The sequence below is a fragment of the Miniopterus schreibersii genome (assembly GCF_964146895.1).
Source record: "Miniopterus schreibersii genome assembly, chromosome: 3".
Taxonomy (NCBI): domain Eukaryota; kingdom Metazoa; phylum Chordata; class Mammalia; order Chiroptera; family Miniopteridae; genus Miniopterus; species Miniopterus schreibersii.
The window spans coordinates 56,703,677-56,725,764 of record NC_138103.1 but is presented as its reverse complement, the minus strand read 5'-3'; the positions used below and the strand labels follow the sequence as shown (position 1 = coordinate 56,725,764).

The following is a 22,088-nucleotide window of genomic DNA, read 5'->3' as shown; positions in this document are numbered from 1 at the left end:
TTTCAAGATTCGTCCTGGCCTGCCTGCTCATTGTGTGAATGATCCCTTGAGTCATTTTCAGCCAATTATCTCTGATTACTCTGAATGTTTAGTGTTTTGTCTATATTATATCTATAGATTGCATCATATCATATCTATAGATTGCATTATAGAATGAAAGTTCTCTCATTCTCCATCTATAGTTAGAAAGTTCAGTTTTGATCTACTTAAGAGGCAGAGAGGCCAGCTTGGTGAGCCTTTGGATAAATTCTCTTGGTTCATGTTGCACATGGCACTCAGGAGACAGGCATTCCCCCCTCTTTCCAAAGGAATCTGCATTACTCAGATGATATTGGTCACTGATTGCCTTGCAGAGCTTTAATCATTTAGTAATCAAATGTAGCTTTTGTTTAAAAAAAAAAAAGACTGTTCTGTGATACTTTAATACCTAAGGAGCACTCAGTATTTGCTGTTTGTCTACTACTTAGTTAAACTGAGATACTTAATTAAAAAGCTGGTCATAATATTATGCATGTTCAAAAGTATCATAGCTTCTTTGGTACATGCCAGACACTTAAAACAGCAGGAAAAGCACACACAATGCAATTGCAGTTGACCCTGAACAATGCTGGGGGAAGGGGTACCAGCTACCCTTGACGTGGGAAATTCACTTCTAACTTAAGTCTGCCCTCCACATCCAGATTCCCAAGTACGGATCAAAACTACAGTTGAATTTTTTAATTTTATTTTTTCCATCATCATTTGTCCCCTCTGTGCCCTCTTCCACCTCCACCCCCTCTCCACTCCCCACCCACCACAATCACCACACTGTTGCCCAGGCCCATTAGTTCTCTCTTTTTTTTTCTCTTGAACAGCACAGGTTTGAACTGTGCAGGTCCACTATACACAATTTTTTTAAAGTCTCAAATTCAACTAATTTTAATTACTTATCAAATGATTTTCTTTTTGCTGTTCATATAGTCATGTCATGTCACTGAAAGTCCTAGTAAGCTTGTAATTTTCTTTTCATTTTGCTTTAAAAATCTCTGGAAGCTTATTTGCTTTATAGCAATAACATATTCCACAGCCAGTCTGACTTTTCCTGAGCTAAGCCATCCAATCAACTACTGTCCAAACACTTGATTTTTTCATCAGAAAGAATTTTAGAGGTCTTAATCTAAGCACTAGAGATATGCATAAGAGTTAATGGTTGGCAGAGGTGCTGCTGTGGACAACCTTGATAATAGTGGTAGAGTTAGGAAGTAAGTTTTTAAAATATTGACTTCCCATTGATTTTTTTTCTAATTTAACATATCATATTACTATATATTACTTTTCTTGAGTGGCAGTTTCATTAGCTACTGATACTTCTATCGCACTGAAAAGGAAGAACTGAAATTAAGTTTTAAGAAAATATAGTAAGTATAAAAAAGCTGTGGGACATTTACACCACGGAATACTACGCAGCTGTAAAGAAGAAGAATCTCGTACCCTTTGGGACAGTATGGATGGACCTGGAGAATATTATGCTAAGTGAAATAAGCCAGGCAGAGAAAGACAAACATCACATGATCTCGCTTATATGTGGAATCTAAAGAACTTAATAAACTGATGAACAGAACAGATTCAATGACATGGAAGCATAGATGAGTCTGATGAATGTCAGAGGGATGGAGGAGGGTGGGTGGGTGGAGGGGGAGAGAGTAACCAAAGAATTTATATACATATATGCACAACCCAAGGACACGGACAATGGTGGGGAGAGGGACTGGGGAAGGGGATGGGATGGGGTGGAATGGGTCATTGGGGGAGAGAAAGGGACATCTGTAATATTTTAAACAAAAACAAAATTTTTAAAAAAAAGAAATTACAGTAAGTAAGCAGTACAGAGTATGCTAACTGTGTATATCTTTTTTTTCTAACACAGGAAATGCTACTGAGCCTGTATCTAAGTAGTTTCATTTAGGCAAGAGAAAGAATTTGGTCTCACCTCTGATTTCTCTTTCTAATGATTTTTCTATTCACAGAGCTGAGTTTTATCCTGCAGCTAATTTTCAGGGCATTTTGCTCTCATTGTCTTCTCAGCTGTTAAAAGAAAAGGTGTAGGCAAGAGTAATACATATTCCAGTTTCAGTAAGAGGAATTTTAAAAAGAGGGAAGATTATATTCCCAGAAGAATGGGGGGGGGGAATAAATAAATAAATAAATATATATTTTAAATATATCTTTATTGATTTCAGAGAGAGGAAAGGAGAGGGAGAGAGAGAGATAGAAACATCAATGGTGAGAGAGTCATTGATCAGCTGCAGGCCGCAACCCGGGCATGTGCCCTGACCAGGAATTGAACACCGATCTCCTGGATCCTAGGTTGACACTCAACCATTGAGCCACACCTGGCTGGGCGGAAAAATATATTTTTTAAAAGTACTATGAGTTTCTAATATGCATTTTAACAAATTACATTTTTTGACTGGAAGGAAACATATTGCTCCTCCGGTTCAAATTCTTCTTTTTATATCTGATAAACTGATACCTAGAGTTATAAATGAAACTAGTTCTGCAGCCATGCTCTGCTGTAGTAAACTTTGAGAGATTATTTGGAGGTCCCAGCAGAGCAGCGCAACTAACTATTCCTTGACTTTTGATCTAATAACCATCTTTTTATTTTTTATCAAAGGATATTGAACTTATTCCAGGAGGTAATATGGTATTTAAGAGTTTGGGCTCTGATGATAGAAGACCTAGGTTCAAATCTCAGCTCTTGCACTAATTAGCTGGATGACATTAGTTAAGTTACATAGCCATCCTGAGTCTTTCAGGTTTGATGGAGTTAATAATAGTGCTGTTAGGCCCTGGCTGGTGTGGCTCCGTTGGTTGGAGCATTGTCCCACCACAGGTTTCATTCCCAGTCATGGCACATACTCAGAGTGTCCTCTGGTGAGGATTTTAAAAGAAGCATATTCCACAAAATCTGTTTAAACTAAATAGATTATTTAAGCATCTGTTGCAAATATTTTTTAAAATATTTAAGTAATTAAGATATTGTTTTGTTATTACTTAGACTGACTGCTACTGAGCAAATAGGGACCCAGGAAAAATTATATTCTGTTTTAGTTGGGTAAAAGATCATTCTGGAATGCTTCTGACCTAATGAGGAAAGGAGCTTGCTAGGAAAGGTAGTTACACATGAAATAGGTTCTTGTGAGGTCTCCTGTCATATTTAAGTCTAGAAAAGTTCAGATATGATCTGTGAGTTTTGGTTTCCCAATATATTTCAGACATATTGTTTGAATAGTGTGTTTCTTTGCAAGACTGGAAGAGTCCTTTTGTCTGTAGTCAGATTATGTGTTGGCATCCATCGTACACAGTTCAGTTTTAGATGGTTCCTTATTTAGATTGTTACATTTTCTTGTGACTCTAAGTGGTTATAAATAATGTTCTAATCATCATCGCAATGAGAAGAAGCATTTTATTGGAAAATAAAGATAAGAGTCTATGTTGTAATGTAATATGCTGAAAAATAAAATAATGCAAAGCTGAAATCTTTAGTTCAATGAAACTATTGTGAATTTAAACTTACTGGGCCATTAGGGGATGACAGTTCTTAAATAAAGGTACCTATACTTTCCTAGTGTTTTAGTTTAATATATTTGCCAGATTTGTTTCTCAAAAGTGGGAAGAGTATATTTACCTCCATATTTCAATGTTTACTGATGTTGAATTGTAAAGAGTGATATGTGCCATAGAAAAGTTAAACATACGTCTTCAGATTATAAAAGGAAGTTAAGTTCATTTATAGTGTGACTAAGATACGACTTACTGTTGGATAATACTAAAGAGTTTATTGTATTGTTTCGTGACAAATGACATAAGTCTCATTAAAACTATCACAAAACAAATGAATGAGGCCCTTGCTGATAAATAAAAATGATGCATTATATCAAATTAGACAATGTCAAATGCAGTTGAAAATGCATCAGTTTAGCTTATTTGAGTTATGACAGGAAGCTAACAACGTAGATAAAATGTTTAGATTATTGTGTAAGAGAAAATAAGTAAAAACAGGTGATTGATGGTATGTTATAATATTGAATGCAGGCTTTAGAAAATAAATAATTTGAGATTATTGAGAAAAAACCAAGGTGAAACATGAGCAAACTATAATCAATAAACTAATTTAAATTTATAATTCTGAATTTTGGAAAATAAATAAAATTACCAAATTGACTATTATCAACACTGGGTCACATTTATGGTTAACTGTTTAAAACCTTACTGACAAAGTTGAAGCACTCTTTTTTCCTCTATCCGCAGTGACATTGTCCTGCCCTGTCCCCAACCCAACCCCTCCACCAGAGCCAACTAGTCATGGCATTTTAGTTTTTAAGTATTTAAATAAATATGTATCCATTAATGATATGTAGTAAGCTTTATGTAATTTTCAGCTTTACATTTACTGTATCATGTTATACATGTCATCATGAAACTTGATTTTTTTTCCTACTCAGTGTGTTTTCAGATCCATCCATATTGAAAAGTATTGAAATACTTTACTTCTTTTAACTGTTAAATAGCATTTCATTGTATGAATACATTTTATTGATCCTTTTGCATATTGAAATACACATGGATTGTCTCCTGACAATTTTAAAGTAAGAAGCTTACCAGAGAATAATTGTGTTTCTGAAAGAAAGTCCAAAACAGTAAATTCCATGGTAATCTAACAGAAGACTTTAATTCTGGAATTATAGACTGTATTTCTAAATATTTCTAAACATTTTTTCTATAGTTATGTATGTGAATAGCACTAATTCTTACATCAGAATTATCTAAAATAGAAAAATATTAATAATCATTCTTTTTTTTCTTTTTTTCATTATCAGATGCCACAAGTTGAAACGTATTTTTTTGTGGAACTGTATGAAGTAACTGCTGGGGCAGCAATAAACAATAGTGCCAGATTTGCACAGATTAAATTCTTACAGAGAGCTGAACCTCAGAGCCTCGTGTTTTTTTCTGTGGGTTCTCGGCTGCCAGTGGCTCATAAAAAGTCCACTTTAATCAGTTTGCAGGTGTCCAGAGATTCAGGGACAGGACTAACAGTGTCTGTTAACTTCAGTACCCAGGTAAGCATGGGATATATGTTAGCATACATTAAGGTTTTCTTCTTAACTATAGCATGTATAATGAAATGGAGACTAATCAATACATTATTTTCTTATGATTTGATCCTAACATTTATTACATTAAGCTTCATCCCTGAAACAGTTTGATTTTTCACTTAGATCATGTTTTTTGAAATGATAGTCTTTTGTAATTTTCTTTCTTTTGAAAAAGTTGGTTGTGCAATGCAAACTGTCTTGCATAGATCTGTTTTATAAGATCTTTAGAGAGTTAAAATTTCTTCACAATGTAACTGTATGAGACTATAAACAAAAAGTAAGGGTCTTTGTTGTTTATATTTGAACTAGTTGAAAATCTTCTCCAGAACTTCAAACACTGACTGATCTTTATGTTTCTTTAAATCCATGAGTTCATGTGGTCTTACTGCTCCTCTTCACATCCATCCTATTAGGTGACATCAGGTGAAATAGAGGGAGCAGGTAGGTTTCCAGGGTCTCAGAAGAGCAATACTTTGTAACATGAAGTGATGGGATCCTGGGATTGGGCCAGGCAACACCATACACCATTCCAGCATTACTTTTTAAAGTTTGTTTTAGCAGCAAAATTCTACTGAATTAAAACAAAAGTGTTACCTACTCTGCTTAAAGAACGATTGTGGGGATTGGACGCTGTCCTCTCATTTTGGACAGTGCCACTATTTCCCCTGTGTGAAATATTCCAAACCTTGAGGCTCTTTAGGCCTCAAAGTTTTTTGTTTTGTTTTGTTTTAATATATCTTTATTGATTTTAGAGAGAGGAAGGGAGAGGGAGAGAGAGAAGTAGAAACATCAGTGATGAGAGTCATTGATCAGCTGCTTCCTGCACGCCCCCAACTGGGGATTGAGCCCTTAACCCAGGCATGTGCCCTGACCAGGAATTGAACCTCAATCTCCTGCATCATAGGTCGATGCTCAACCACTGAGCCACGCCAGCTGGGCTTGTTTTGTTTTTTAACAAAGTGCTGTTTAGTATGTGCTTAGTTATGTCACTATTGGGCTGCTCAAATACATAGAACATCTGTGCATCGATGTGCTGTAGCAATCACATGAGTCAGGGATGGGAGGTAGGGACCAGAACTCTGGGCAGTAAGCTATCCTGGAAGCTGCCTGCCAGAAAAGCTTGTTTTTATGACAGAGTCCGAGGCTTGGCAGACAAGAAGACAGAACTCTATCATATGAGAATCTAGAAATTATCTCCATTATAAATAGCTCTGAAGTGGTATGAACACCAAAAAAAAATGATTCATAGTAGGGAGATTTTAGTTTTGGGTTTTTTTGTTTTTTTTTTTAGCATTTGATGAAGGGAGAGAAATGAGAAAAACATGGGCTTCATTATTATTCATCTCCCATGAAACATATCACCACAGGCTCACTACTTTGTAGACTGAAAGAAGGAAGCTGGAGATGAAGAGCAGATGATAAAGATTTGAGGCACACTTTAACCTAGTTCATACACTCAGATGAGAAGGGAATTGAAGTTGCCAAAATAAGAATCTTAATGCCAATATCTCTATCATATTTATGTGCATTCTTTCTGAATTCTTCATAAATGATTCCATGCAAAACACATACTGCCACTAGCATGTAACTCATCCCATTTTTATAACACAATGGAAGCATGAAAGGGTCCCTGTGGGGATGGAAATGTTCTCCATCTTGACTGTATCAATGTCAGTATCCTGGTTGTGATCTAGTAAAGTTATACAAAATGTTACCAATGAGTGCTATTGAGTAAAGGGTGCAGGAGATCACTCTATTACTTCTTTTTTTTTTAATATATCTTTATTGATTTCAGATAGAGGAAGGGAGAGAGAGAGAGAGAGAGAGAGAGAGAAACATCAATGATGAGAAAATCGTCATTCATTGTCTGCCTCTGGCACGCCCCCAACTGGGCATCGAGCCCACAACCTGGGCATGTGCCCTGACTGGGAATAGATCTGCTATCTCCTAGGTCCTAGGTCGATGCTCAACTGCTGAGCCACGCCCGGCCAGGCTCTATTACTTCTTATAACTGCATGTGAATCTACAAATATCTCAAAATAAAAAATTTAATTTGAAAAATTAGAAATAAAGTTTCACTTCTGTGGTCTATTGTGTCATTCCCCCTGCATTTTCTCTCTCTGAATGCTAGGCATATTACTAGAAGACAAAGACATACTATCCTATTTTCCAGTAGCTGGCCAGAATGGGAAAATAATTATGGACCAAGTTGCTAGTCTGTTACAATGATATCAATCTTTATTTTACTTCTTTGAATAGATTTTCATACCATAGTTAAAACAGTAGTATACATACCCTGTGGTAGGTCAGCATTCCCAGGACATAAATACTATGGTCTTAGCATTAGTTCATTTATATCCACATATTTGTGATAAAAAAAGCAAAGGATATAAAGTTTTGAGATAATGAAAATATCACTCATTCCAGTTATCATTAAAGTCAGCAGGCCTATGGCTTTCCCAAATTTGAAAACCAGTTTAAACCCTTTCATTTATGTATGTGTGTCCTAGCCCAAAGCACACAGTGCAGGAAGGAGCATGCCTTTCCTCCTTACTCTCACATTGCCTATTCCAGTCAAAGGCTACTTCTACATCGATTTCCATTGTTTCTTTTAAGTTGCTTTGTGCTTCTTGTTTTTGTGTGTGTATTTCATAAACACAAGAACATTTGATGGTTCTATTTCCTTTAAATGTCTGAATTGTGAAATAAGTCCTACCAGAAAACGTTGGACAGAATGTATATGTGCAGTTTATAGTAATAAAGTCACTACCACCTAGCTTAAGAAATTCAGCTTTATCAGGATCATATAACTAGCTGCCATGGACCCTCCTCTGATTCTATCCTGTTTGTTCCTTGCAGGATAACCTCTCCCCATCTTATAGGTAGCCTATATCCTGAATTTCATGTTCATTTATTCCCTTGCTTTTATTTATACTTTTACCACCTACCATATGCTGTTTAGGTTTAACTGTTTGGGAAATTATGCAATTGAGGTTCTGCCAATTGTATTGTTTTATGGTGTGCTGCTTTTGCTCAACATGTTTCTGAGAAACACCCATGTTGGTGTGTGTAGTTCTTTCAGTTTGCTGTGACACAGTATTCCAATGGACACTTTAGTTTATTCATTCTGAAGACAATAGACTTTTGTATTGTTTCCTTCAACAAGGTTTTAAAAAAATTTATTTATTTATTTGTTTACTTATTTATTTTTACCATTTTGCTGCAGATATTCTTAAAAACCTTTTATCTTCATTGGTTTTTCATGTCTGACACACGTGGTCACTTCCGGGAAATGCTCTTGTCCTGTGGGCTCTGGAACATCACCCTTTCCCACTCTTAGGCCTTACCGCCGTGGCAGCTCCTTCCTATTCCTGATTGGTCTTCCTGATAAGTAATGAGGTGCAGCGAGACTCACTCTCTAGGCTAGACCATCCAGACCTGTTTCTTGAAATATCTATAAAATGAGAACCCCTGAGTTTTTGCCAACAGCCTCTTCACCACCCTAGTCTACACTCATGTATCTGAGTGCTCCTGTTCGACATCTTCATTTCACTGTCTAAGGGGCATCTCAGGCTTAATAAATAACTCGTGATTTCTTCCATAACAATATTTCCCCAGTTTTCCACCATCAGTCAAAGCAAACGCCCTCAATTCTCCTCTTCCTCTCCACCCAGCATTGTATTAACCACAAAATCCTACTCACTCGACCTTCAAAGTATATTCGCAGTCTGAGCACATGTCACTCTTTCTGCTCACACAATCTTCCTTCAAGATACCATTATTTTTTTCATGAACTAATGCAAACACCTCCTATCTCTTCTCCCTGCCTCATGCACATTTTCTGCTACAGCCTAACTATGCGTGGGAGCCAGAATAGTCACAAAAATGGGAAATAAAATGTGTCACTCACCTGGAATCCTCCAGTGTCTTCCTGCCACACTTTATAAAATGGATGTACATGATCTGGCCCCTGCCCAACTCTCTGATGCCAGCTTGCTGTGCTTTCCCCCTCCTTCCAGTTGCATTGCCTTCTGGCTCTTCCTTGGGGCCTTTGTAATAGCCATTTCCTCTGCCTAGAATACTTCCCCCAGGTCCTCATGTGGCCTGTTCCCTTACATCACTGAGGCCTCTGCTCAAATGTCACATTAAGAGCTTCCCTGAGCAACCGTATCTAATACAGTACCCTGACCATCACCTTGCATGCTCTGCCTTGTCTTATTTTTCTTGATAGGATTCAACTTAATGTAAAGTTACATTGTTAATTCCACAGCTTCTGTACTGTCTGCATCCTCTGCTGGGTTCCATGAGTGCAGGCATTCTGTCCTTCGTATCTGCACCCGCTGCGTGCCACCTGGCAGGTATTAGGAGCTTAAAATTCGTTTGCTCATTAGTAAGTAAATTCACAATACTTCCGTTCTTCCTTGACTGAGTTCTCATGCTTCAATTTACAAAAAACTTTTAATAACCACAATTCAAACAAATTCAGAGGAGTACATGCCCAAGGTCCTTATTCCTCAGGATGTTTTCATGTCTAAGTAAAAATAACAAGAGGCCAGTCCCTCCTGCTTCCTCCTTTCTTCCCTCTGCTTTCTCTTTATTCCCCCAAACCCCATCTCCTCCACATTTCTAGGGGAAAATGCAAATATTCCCTCTCTTCCTCCATATATATGTATTTTGCAGCATGTGTTATTTAAAGCACGATTTTTAGTGTGTTCCCAATTGGAGAAATACCACGAGGCAGCAGTGACAGTTGCAATTCTCTTTCTCGGTCTACTCTAAGGCATCTGTCTTTCCTAACCTCTCCGCTGTATGATGTACATATTTTCCTCTAACTTATCTCGGGAGATTAGAAAAACTATAAAACCCAGTGATTCCATTGTAATGTTGTTATAGCCCGTTGGTATGCTTAAGAGAAATCGAAATAGTCTAAGGAGTAGGAGTTTGTTTGGGCCAAGATGGGAGGTCCTGCAGCTTCTCTGAGGTGTGTTGTTTAATTTCTAGGAGTTGAGGAGTGCGGAAACAGTGGGTCGTACTCTCATATCTCCGGCTATTTCTGGGAAGGATTTTGTGAGAACTGAAGGCACCTTGATCTTCGAACCTGGCCAGAGAAACACCGTGTTGGATGTGATCCTGACCCCAGAGACGGGGTCTTTAAATCCATTTCCTAAGCGCTTCCAGATTATGCTTTCTGACCCAAAAGGCGGTGCCAGAATTGACAGAGTGTACGGGACTGCCAACATCACGCTAGTCTCTGACGCAGATTTGCAGGCCGTTTGGGGGCTCGCCGATCAGCTTCAGCAGCCCCTGGACAGTGACATTCTCAACAGGGTGCTCCACAGCATCAGCATGAAAGTGGCCACGGAGAACACGGACGAGCAGCTCAGTGCCGTGATGCACTTAATACACAAGGTGAGCCCTGGCAAGTGTCAGGAGTTGGGTTGGTAAGATTTCAGAAATAAATTTAAAAAACACATATACATTTATAATGTCAGCTATCATGAAATTATAGTAGAGCTAAATTTCTGAACACAGGAGTGGAACTTACCATATCTGACAATGTACCTTGGCTTGCATGTGACTTATGCCTGTTTGGAAATCTCAGTCTTAAACTCGGAGAGGGATGAGTTATCTACTGCAGAGGCCAGGACAGCCCAGTGTCTGAAAAGAGGCACCAGATAGATGTCAGAAGCTACAGGCTCTGTCTGATTCTCCAGAAAGTGGATGAATATCTTTTTAAATTGAGACTATAGTTTTTTGAGACTATAAAAAGAGAACTGGAACTAGATTCATAGTTTGTCCTGTTTAAATGCCACAGATAAGGAGCTTTTGCTCTCTGCTTGTTCTTTGCTCCTCCTGGGCACTGAAAACACAGACAAGGAGAACTCAGGAGTGACCAGATAAATTCAGGCATTCATACTCGTGTTAGACCAATCAGGTTTTATTTTAAACCTATTTGTTCGTTTACACTTCTGCAAATGATGGCATTAAAGGGAAATGTTAGGCCCTAAGAATATAAATGAAATATATCTAAAAGAATCATTACTAAAGGAAAAGACTCTTATGGGGGTTTATTTGAGACTTTTTTAATCAAGATATTTGTTATCAATATATTTATATACAAGTAAAAAAGGTTTTGAGTACATGCATATGAATTCATAAATACTATACTTCTGACGCGGTGAACTTTAAATACTTAAAATGTTTACAGTGGGGTTTTAGATTATCATGCCTGTTTTACTGCTTATATGTCTCTTAAAATTCAATGCCTTAAGGGTAGAAAAGAAAATCATGAGTCAAGGCAGGTCATTTGTATGGAAAAGCCACTGGAAATGGCTTGGGTGGGCCCACCAGTTGGATGGGGCAGGGTCTCAGGGAATCACCAGGTGAGGCGAACAGTATGAGCCAGGTTGATGGAGACTCAGATACAGTGCCCACCCACTGGCTCTGTGGGTGGGGCCTCTCAGAAAGGGAACAGTGGCCTCTGCCAGCACTTTTGCCTGGCAGAAAGCTTCCCTTCCAGGTCTTGTGCTGATACCAGATACTTCAGTTCCTCCCTGTATGTCCCTGGCGCCTTTTGAGCTCTTGCCCCAGCCCTGAAGTTCAGAGCAAGTGAGTCCAAGTAAATCTTGTGTGGATCCTTTAAGAGGAACTGCCTGGGACTCCAGGAGCTCTTGCCTCATTCATCCTCAATCCCCGCTATTTTTTACAGCCAGAAATTATGGTACTTCCCTTCTGGCACTGGAACCCTGGGCTCGGGGGGTCTAGTATGGGGCTGGGACCCCTTGCTCCTCAGGGGATCTTCCATAGCCGAGATATCCCTCCAGATTTTTAACTACCACATGTGGATGTGAGACCAGCCTGTTTCATGTCTTTGCCCCTCCCACCAGTCTCAATGTGATTTTTTAAATCCCTAGTTGTAAGACTTCCGTTCAGCTAGATTTCAGGCAGATCTGAATAATGGTTGTTCTGTAGTTTAGTTGTAATCCTGATATTGTTGTGGGAGGAGGTGAGTACCGAGACTACTTACACTACCATCTTGCCGGGAAGTACAAATCAGTTTTAAGACATTAGTTTGAGGAGGGGAAGGTCTTTCTAAAGCCGGGGTGGGGAACCTTTTTTCTGCCAAGGGCTATGTGGATATTATAACATTATTTGTGTGCCATACAAAATTATCGACTTAAAAATTAGCTATGAAAAAAGCTCCTAGATTTATTGAATTTCAAGTCCTGCTGGCGGTTGCCCTGGCAGGGCCAGATCAAATGATTTCTCCAGCTGTATACAGTCCACAGGCCAGACATTCCCCACCCATGTTCTAAAGCATAAAACAAGACCCAGAAGTTGTAAAGGAAATGACTGATAGACTTCACCACATAAAGTTTAAACAAAATTTATTTTTGTATATATCATAAGCAAAGTCAATTGACAGGTAATGTTATATGTCAATTATATCTCAATAAAACTGCAGAAAATAAGGAAAATAAAGACATCTAATGGGTGTAGGGAATATTTATGCAAATATATGTATAACAAGAATGTTTATTAGAGCCAATTTATAATAACAAAAGCTGAAAGAATAATCGCCATTTAGAGGGACAAAAGGATATTTTAGATATTTATAATAATTAGAATTTGACAGTAATAAAACAGGCGCTGAAAATGTATATGATCACATATAGTAGGGTTATAATTTTAGTGAATAAAATATAGGAGGCCCAGTTAATCTTGAACATCAGATAAATAATGAATGAAAACATTTTTTAGTGTATTATGAATAAAAATAAATATTTTTATTTGTATATACTTATATCAAGCAATTATTGGTTGCTTATTGAAAATTCAAGTAGAGTCACCTATACTTTATCTGGCAGCCATTCATATATTTTATATGTACTTAATATATAAACTCTCAGGTAGCCTCAAATTTGGGAGAATTTCCACATACCGGGTAGAATTTCATTCTATAAGGTCTTGTATTTTAAGTGAAATTGTTTCATATTTGCAAGCTTTATTTTTCCCCAGATTCTAACTTCTTTGAAGCAGAATCTGCTCTACACTATATATTTTTTATAGGAAGAGCTCAATAAATCTTACATATTATTATTACATTCGCTAGAAGTGACTACTTATTTATGTTCAGAAGACACAACTGTGTGCTAATAAGAGCAAGAACTTGAAATGACTCACTATATTTTGGATAAAATTCAGCTGTGGGTTTGGGCAAAGTTTTGCTATGCCATAATATTCTATCCTTTGTTTTCCTAGGTATGGTGCAATGAAAATTATTTAAAATGCTGTTGTTTTTTTAAATAATATCAGTCTGTTAAGGCTGCTGGATTTGATATGCAAAACTTAATTTCTTAGGGATTTGGTTTCCAGGTTATGAAAGCTTGGTAAACCATGAGTCAGGAGGTGTTGCCCCTAATTTTGTGTTCTGGAACACTGGAAAGCACAGGGAATAATATGTTCTCTGAAAGTCTGATAGACTCCCCTCCCCTTCCAAAGATCCCTTTTTTGTTTTCTTTCCTGACAGTTTAAAAAAATTTTCCCATGATTGATCCAGACTCTGTACTTTTTGCAAGCCAATTTTGATAATTTGGGAGGTTCTTTTTATTGTTTATGTAAAATGGCCTTTCAGAGCAAAATATTTCTTCTTATCATATATTTTTATATTATATATCTTATGTTTTTAGAATTATTTTTTACATTTGATTTATTTTATAATTTGATTTATTTGATAACAGTGATTTAGACTTAGTTCTATATTTTACTACCCAGTTTTATATTTCATGCTTGCAATAATTTTGCATGACCTGACTACAAACGGAGTCAGCTGTGTTGTTATTCTAGGACAAGCAAGTTGGGGGATGTTTTGAGTTAGGGCAGGTTGGCTGTCACTAGGGCCTCCTGGGATATTCACCATCTCAGTGCACTCAGACAAGTGAGGTATTCTCTTTCTGTCTCAGTTTGCTTATCTGGAAACAAACAAAATCCACTAGCCTCTCCCTCACAAGATTGTTGTGGTAATTAGAGAAGTTAATATAACCAACTGAGAACAGCACTTTATAGAAGTTATATAAATGGCTTTTTGATATTTGTGTGTGTTTTACTGAAAGAAACTTTCTTTTTCCCTTGAATGTGAATGAAAGGTTAGGTGACTCTAGAATTTTTGGATCACAGCCTTTAATTCTCAAAACTCCACATGTTGATCTGGTGGTTTCTGGCATTTCATTTGCAAAAAAAGTCTGATGTCAAATTGAATTTTTGTTTCTCTGTTAGTAATTTTTTCCTGTCTGGTTTTCTGGTAAGATTTTTTTTTACTCTTGAAATAATATTTAGAAATCACCAGATACGTTTGGTGGTGGTTCCTTTTCTAATTTTCAGTGGTGTAAAGCAAGCTCTGCATTTTTAGACAGGAGTATTTCCTTAGCTTACCAAGGAACTTTGTAGGTTTTACTTCTACCTGCTCCTTATATGTGCTTGCTGTATCTTATGGATTGGTCCTATTTGTTAATATTTTCTCTGAGTCCTGGGAAAATTTCTTGAGCTTATTTTCCACTTAACATACTGTTTGTTTCAGTATCCAATGGGCTGTTTCCTGTCTCCATTGTAATTTTTTTTTTATAATAGTTGTTTTTTGTTTTGTTTTTGGGTTTTTTTTAATATGTCTTTATTGATTTCAGAGAGAGGAAGAGAGAGGGAGAGAGAGAGAGAAACATCAGTGATGAGAGTTTCATTGATCGGCTGCCTCCTGCACGCCCCCAACTGGGGATCGAGCCCGCAACCCGGGCACGTGCCCTGACCGGGAATCAAACCGACATCTCCTGGATCCTAGGTTGACACACAATCACTGAGCCTCGCCCGGCTGGGCTCCATTGTAAATTTTACTTTGTTAAATTTGTATACTGTACTTTTTATCATTTTTCCTTGTGGATCACTCTCCATTCTTCCTTGCTGTCTTTGAGATGGCTAGTCTTAAACTTAGATCTTGAGTACAGCTATCAGCTTGGTACCGCATAGGTTATAAAATTATAAAAAAAAAAGGGAAACACGTGCCACTTCCTCAAGGAGCTCAACTAGTAGGAATAACAGGCAAATCCTTTCGACATTGTCCTAAGTTCATCAATAAAGGTATGTGCAAATTACAAAGAGAGTGATCATGTATATGATCAGGCAGGTGGGGTACAGTGTAGAAGTCATAGAGAAATGATGGCTAATTTGGATTTTGAAGAATTAATAGGGAATTCTCAGATATATGAGTGGAATAGTATAACAAGTCAAAGGCTTCACACCAAAGCTTAGGCAGGCAATAAAGATGTGACCCCCATCATTCTGGTAAAAGAAAAAATAAATCATGAAAGCGATTTATCCTCTTACTCTCCTTTTCCCTCAAACAACAAATAACCCAGCCCTGTAAGGTAGGAAGGTTCATACTCACAGGTAAAGGCAAGAATGCCAGGAGCTCTGGACTACTCTTAGTTGGAATAGGATTTTCTCATTTGATGTTTTAGAAATTTAGTGATATGTGGTGGTTTCTGTTCATTAAAGCACCAATAATCAAGATGAATCTTCTATTATGGACAGACATTCTTGTATTTATTTCCTTAGTTGTTGGTCAAAATAATAAGAATTCTTGGGATAGATATAAAAGAGAGATTTTTTTTTTAAAGTATATCTTTATTGATTTCAGAGAGAGGAAGGGAGAGGGAGAGAGAGATAAAAACATCAATGATGAGAGTCATTGATCGGCTGCCTACTGCATGCCCCGGACTGGAGATCGAGCCCACAACCCGGGCATGTGCCTGACCCGGAATCGAACCCCGACCGCCTGGATCGTAGGTCAACGCTCAACCGCTGAGCCACACCCGGCCAGGCAAAAGAGAGATTAATTTTGACTCATGATGTTAATTACTATATTTAAAAATAAGCAATCCATGCAACCATTTTGGGCTTTGTCTAGTTATTAAATAGAAAATATTTTGGTGATTGTGCCTTTTCTTTATAAGTGATTATTTATGCTTTTTGAAGTACAAGTGAATGTTTTTGAAATGTAATTTTGAGCCTGATTTGTAATTTTGTTATAATAACTGTTAACAAAGAACACATTGTATTGTATGATACATATTATTTAAGCATTTTATTTTTTAAGATATATTTTTATTCTTGTTTTTCCCCAGATAACTGTTGAAGGGAAAAATCAAGCATTCAGTGTTGAGAACCGAAATCTTTTCTATGAGATTCTTTGTGCTCTTATTAACCCGAAGCGCAAGGACACAAGGGGGTTCAGTCACTTTACTGAAGTGACTGAGAATTTTGCCTTTTCTCTGCTGACTGATGTCACCTGTGGCTCTCCTGGTGAAAAGTGAGTATCTTTTAATATACTAGCTGTACTTTATGTGTATGCCTTCACAATTTACAGAGTAATATACAATGTAGCTGACATTTAGATGATGTAATTAGAGACTGTACAGTCAGTGCATTGTGCCTAGTGGGCAAATAGTTAATTATTTGAAAAAAGCAATAATTACATCAAGAAAAATAAATTTATCCTGGCAATAACATATTCCTCTTGTTTTAAAAGGTCTTTTATAAATATAAATGTTGTTCCACTTAGTTATGCATTTATTGGTAGATTCTTGTATGTGCCCTGACAGGAGATCAAACCTATGACCTTGGTGTATCGGGATTATGTTCTAACCATCTGAGCTACCTTGCAAGGGCTTCTATAAAGCTTATTTTTTATTTATTGATGAATGCTGTGATCAGCATTCATCAAGTTATGTTGAAATTCAGAGATATTTTGAAAGCTGCATTTAAAAAATTTGGCATAACCATCTCTTCATTTATGGGCCCTTTATGAACTGACTTGTTATTTGAAATATTGGTTGGGTATGTAAAAATTTTATATTTACTTCTTAGATCACAAGACACATAAAGTTCAAAGAGATAGTCAATCCAAATATAAAAGTGTTACAAGATAGATCAAAGAGTAAAATAATAATAATAATGTGATATTAACTATACCTCTGCTTTAGTCCTGACATTATATTAGATTGAACTGTATAAAATTATCTTTTTTATCTAGGTATTAACAGTATAATGAAAGTTTTATATGGATCGAACTAGTCCTTATTAAAAATTGTGCATATATTATTTTATCCCTGCAAAAGATCATTTTAAGTAGCTGTTCAAAGATCAGATTAGGGCTTTTATTATTCTTATTTACAGATGTAGAACCTGAGGTTAGGGATCTCACATATCTTGCCAGTGGTCACACAATTAGTCCATGGTGAGCCCTGGGCTCAATCCCAGGCCTGCAGGCCAATCCCAGGCCTACATGATTCCACTGCCCCTGCTGGCCTCCATGCCATGTTGTCAGAAGAGATTGTAAGCCACTTGCTTTGTAATTTATCTTCCACTCTGAGCCCCATGGCTCCCAAGTGCCCCAGACTTTCATCCTAGGTCAGTGCCAGGGTGTGACTTGAGGTTTGGGTACAGAACCAACTTTTCTTAATTAGAAGTGTCCGCAGAGCATCTGAAAAGCTCTGCGTGCCCTTTCTGGAAGCCCCTTCTCCAGTCCTCCCTTTTCCTAAATGTCCAGCTGAGACTAACAGTACAGCTCTTCAGTGCCATTTATAAATGTCTCAAATGTCTTCATAAACCTGTAAAATGGATAATTTCTTTATTTCAAGTAGGTTGCACTGAGGCCACAGTGTGTGTGTGTGTGTGCATGTGCATAGTTAAGAAATATTCTCTTACTGTTTTTTCCTTTTACACTGTCTTAACTATGTTGTTCAGTGAAGTCAGTAGTTCATAGCTTTACATTCCCCATAGTCCCAGTTCTTTCAATTAGCTTTTTTCCATATTTCTGCACATCACCAGGATATTGAGGTTGTCTTAGGTGTGAACCATCTACCCTTCTGTGAATGTTGGTTTCCATACCTGTGCCTTCAGAAGCCCAGTGAGAACTCAAGAGAGTCTAAGGTGCATGTAAAGAATAGTCTTTTCTGTTTTGTTGCTTAATGTATTCCCAAGGCCTACAACAGCGTCTGGCATGTGGTAAATTCTCAGTGGCTATGGTACGAGGAGTGAATAGAATGAATAAATGAATCAGTATGTTTCCTGCCATGTCCTTCCTCTCCATAGACTTACCTTTCCTTCTGAGCTGTCCAGGAAGAGGAACCAGCATGTATGATCGCAGTCAGGAAAGAATAGTGTGGTGTTTTTGAGGAAGATCATCAGCCTTTAAAGGTTAAACATAGAATAAGCTAGGTAGTTGTGTGTGTGTGTGTGTGTGTGTGTGTGTGTGTGTGTGTGTATGAGAGAGAGAAAGAGAGAGAATCAGACTTAGGATGTTAGACCTACCTTTGAGGATAGTGGTAAATGTTAAAGAATAGGGTAAGTCAGGAAATAGGAAGACTGCATAGCGCTAATTGTTCAGGTAAGAGAAGATGAGGGCTGAAATTAAGGAAGGGATATGAGGAGTATGGTAACCTCAAAAATAATTAAGTTGTAGAATTAACTTATAGATGACACATTGAACACCAAAAATAAGGGAGAGATCAAGACTAGCTTTTTCCTCAGCCAACTCTGAAGATGCTGACCATTCTGATATGCAGTATTTACACGCTGTCTTACGCAGTATTCAAGGGCACCTACTGAGAGGGAAGGGTTGGGAATTGAGCAGGGATGTTGAGGAGAATGATGGACTCCAGAACAGTCACGTGGAAGCCAAGTTAAAACAATGTCAAGTGGCATTAAGGGCTGACAGGTTGGTTACTATGGATTTTTACTAGTGCCAAACTACAAGATAATGTGGGTTCCCCCCGCTGGGTTTCCACCCCTCTCTTCAGCCTGGTTGTAAAGCAGATGGTGGGATTGATCAAAGCAAGTGCAGTAGAAGGGTGTTGGGTATCTGAGGTTAAGGTGTCAGGGAGAGTGGAATCATCAGTAAGGGAGAGGGCCAGGAATCTGTCACACTTGTGTCAAGGTTGAGCAGTCACTATGCATGTGATGTTCTCATTGTGCAAAGGGGGCTGAGTCCATGATGGTGCTGACTGAGCTAAATCTCAGCAGATTCTAGTGGGGCAGAGGGGGGTATGCGGCCATATGGCTGAGGTTCACTGGTCTCAGCCACATTGTATGTGGGTGGCTGTGGCAGTGGCAGCTTTTAGCTGAGAGTCACCAGTGAAAATGTGGGAGGTCGGATGGGGAGATTAAGAGATGAGTTTAGGCTGATTTGGAGGTGTGTGTGGCCTGTATAGATTGAGGTGCTTCAATGGAGTCTTGGATATTAGGATCTAGAGCTCTGGATGAATAGCTGAATTAAGGATAGTTATTTGAAGGCATCAATGCAAATGTCGTTAAAGCTGTGGTGGCAATTATTTTTTTTTAGAGAGGGCATATAGCTAGAGATGAAGGTTATCCCTTACCCTTCCCTTTCTTTCTCAAATCTTCTATTGAAAATCTTTGCTCCATTTCCTTGGTTAGCAGTCTTGACAAAAATCATTTAGATCCATGATTATAATGATATGCACTCTTCATTTATTGTGGCCTATATTACTTTTTAACATTTAATGTGTAATTTTTATCCTAATATCTACTACATGTTTCCAGGCAGGCTTCATATCTGATTCATCTTTGTATCTCCTCATTGTTTGCAAATATAATGTGTCCACTGACAAGATGTGTCATATTGGCTGGAGGGCTGGTTAAAAAATATAGATTCTTACAAAAGGGGGGAAATGGGGGACATCTGTAATACTCTCAACAATAACATAAATTTAAAAAATACAGATTCCTAGAATCCCCAGCTTTCTCCCCAGGCAAGGGTTCTTATTTATTAAGTCTGGTGTTTTATGCAGAAGTCTATATTTTAAAACAAGCTTTTAACTGATTTCAAAACACTGAGGTTTGCAATCAATTTCACGGAGCACAGGATCTTATGCTTAGGGGATGTTCAAACCAGTATTGTTAAATGAATAAAAATCACTATTCAGGGCTGTTTCTCCTACCAGTCACATAGTCAAATTAGTAATTCTCTGATGGGTCAGAAAGGGGTAAGGGAACTCTTGATGAAAACATGGCTGCAGATATATAAGGTTTACAATACTCTTAAGTAGAGCCTAGTATTCCACGGTAGTGGTGTGCCTTATCTTCAGCCTATTCCACCAATGCAGTGAAAAGTCCATTTTACAGCCACAGATCATATCTGATATTTGTGGAACAGCTTTCAAAAACCCCCGTTTTAGCTTATAAGGAGGATCAGGCAAGGCGATGAAGAAAGTTCTATGAAAAAAATCATGACAACTATAAAAGAACTGAAAGCACATTCTCTCTACTGCTCTGGGTTAGTAGTGTTATGGATATACACAAAGAACAGAACCCCAATGTAATGCATTTTAACAAATATAAGTGGATGTATAGAACAAATACAAAATATATATACAGCGCATGCCGTTTTAGCAGATCCTCTGCTTTTCTCTTGTAGAAGCAAAACCATCCTAGACAGCTGCCCATATTTGTCAATACTGGCTCTTCACTGGTATCCTCAGCAAATCAATGGGCACAAGTTTGAAGGAAAGGAAGGTGATTATATTCGAATTCCAGAAAGGTTATTGGATGTCCCAGATGCAGAAATAATGTCTGAGAAAAGTACATGTGAATCCGTCCAGTTCACAGAGTATAGCAGCCAGCAGTGGTTTATAAGTGGAAACAGTCTTCCTGCCCTGAAAAATAAGGTAATCTATCATTATAAAGAATTATGGTTGGAATCTGATTTTCCCATGGCAGCCACACTCCTCAGAATGCATTTGCTTGATCAGATTGTGGGAAGTGCTGCACATGGTGAGCTAATTATGAAACATGGCCCATCTTTATGAACTATTTGTCAAATGTTTTGCCTCAAAAACAGCTGGAAATATTTCCTTCATGTTTTATTGAGTAAACTATATGTAAGAGTAAGGAAATTGAAAAAATATAGCTTTCACTAATATTATATTATAAACCCTACTTGTGATGAAGTTCGTTACAGGCAAAGTGAGTGTTGTCAGCTGCAGACTGCTCTGTAACTGAAGTGGAGGGGGAACCTTTGCAGTGGAAAAGCAGGGAGGTGCCCTGCATTCATAAAGAAGCTACCTATAAATAGTGGCAGTAACAGTGACTAAGGTGACTAGAAACATGAAGCCAAGTTCAGGATGAGAGATTCAGTCATGACATTAACTTGAAAACATTAATTTTCTGGGGTTTTTTTGTTTTGTTTTTATACTATAGGTATTATCTTTGAGTGTGAAAGGCCAGAGTTCACAGCCCCTGACTGACAACAATGAGGTTCTCTACAGGATTTATGCTGCCGAGCCTAGAATTGTTCCCAAAACTTCCCTGTGTCTCCTTTGGAATCAGGCTGCTGCAAGGTACTTATTCTTAATTGTTTAAAATCAGAATTTGGTCCTTCTGCATTCTAGTGCCGTTGAGCCCAGTTTTTTCTGCTGAGCATTGATGGGCTCTCGACTGGAGAACAGCCTCTATAAGAAATAAGACCAAGAAGCATAGGAAATGGTCTAGCGTTGTGCAGGTGGCAAATGTAGCCAACGAATTAAAATATGTGCTTAACACAGTATTTACTCCTTGATGGTTAGTGCTTTCATGGGACTTAGCATGACTTTTGCTCAATTCAAATAACTTTCCTGTGGTTATTGGTTAATTTATTGGACAGGAAAGGAAATTCTTTTTACCCCTTCCATTTGAGCTTGTGGTTCTGGAGCTGATGCTGTATGTTTAGAGGAGTTAGCGGGGATTTATAATTCTAGTCCATGTTGGGCTTGGAGTACATTTTGGGATTAAAGCCACGCACAGGAATGGGAAGAAGAGAGTGATTCTTTCTCTGAATCTCCTTGGCCGAAGGCCTCAAGTTTCTGAGCAGTTCTGTCACTCGGAGCTCAGTCAGTGCTT

The 22,088-nt window shown here is 37.9% G+C and overlaps 1 protein-coding gene across 1 annotated transcript in view; it reads left to right on the top strand.

Moving 5' to 3' along the window:
- ADGRV1 (adhesion G protein-coupled receptor V1) overlaps nucleotides 1–22,088 on the top strand; it is a 425,471-nt gene that overhangs the window by 179,729 nt on the left and 223,654 nt on the right. Inside the window, exons 77-81 of the mRNA XM_081133843.1 lie at nucleotides 4,863–5,105; nucleotides 10,143–10,550; nucleotides 16,316–16,500; nucleotides 20,629–20,878; nucleotides 21,411–21,550. Of these exons, the coding sequence (XP_080989969.1) occupies nucleotides 4,863–5,105; nucleotides 10,143–10,550; nucleotides 16,316–16,500; nucleotides 20,629–20,878; nucleotides 21,411–21,550 (1,226 nt within the window). The remainder of the gene's footprint in view (nucleotides 1–4,862; nucleotides 5,106–10,142; nucleotides 10,551–16,315; nucleotides 16,501–20,628; nucleotides 20,879–21,410; nucleotides 21,551–22,088) is intronic.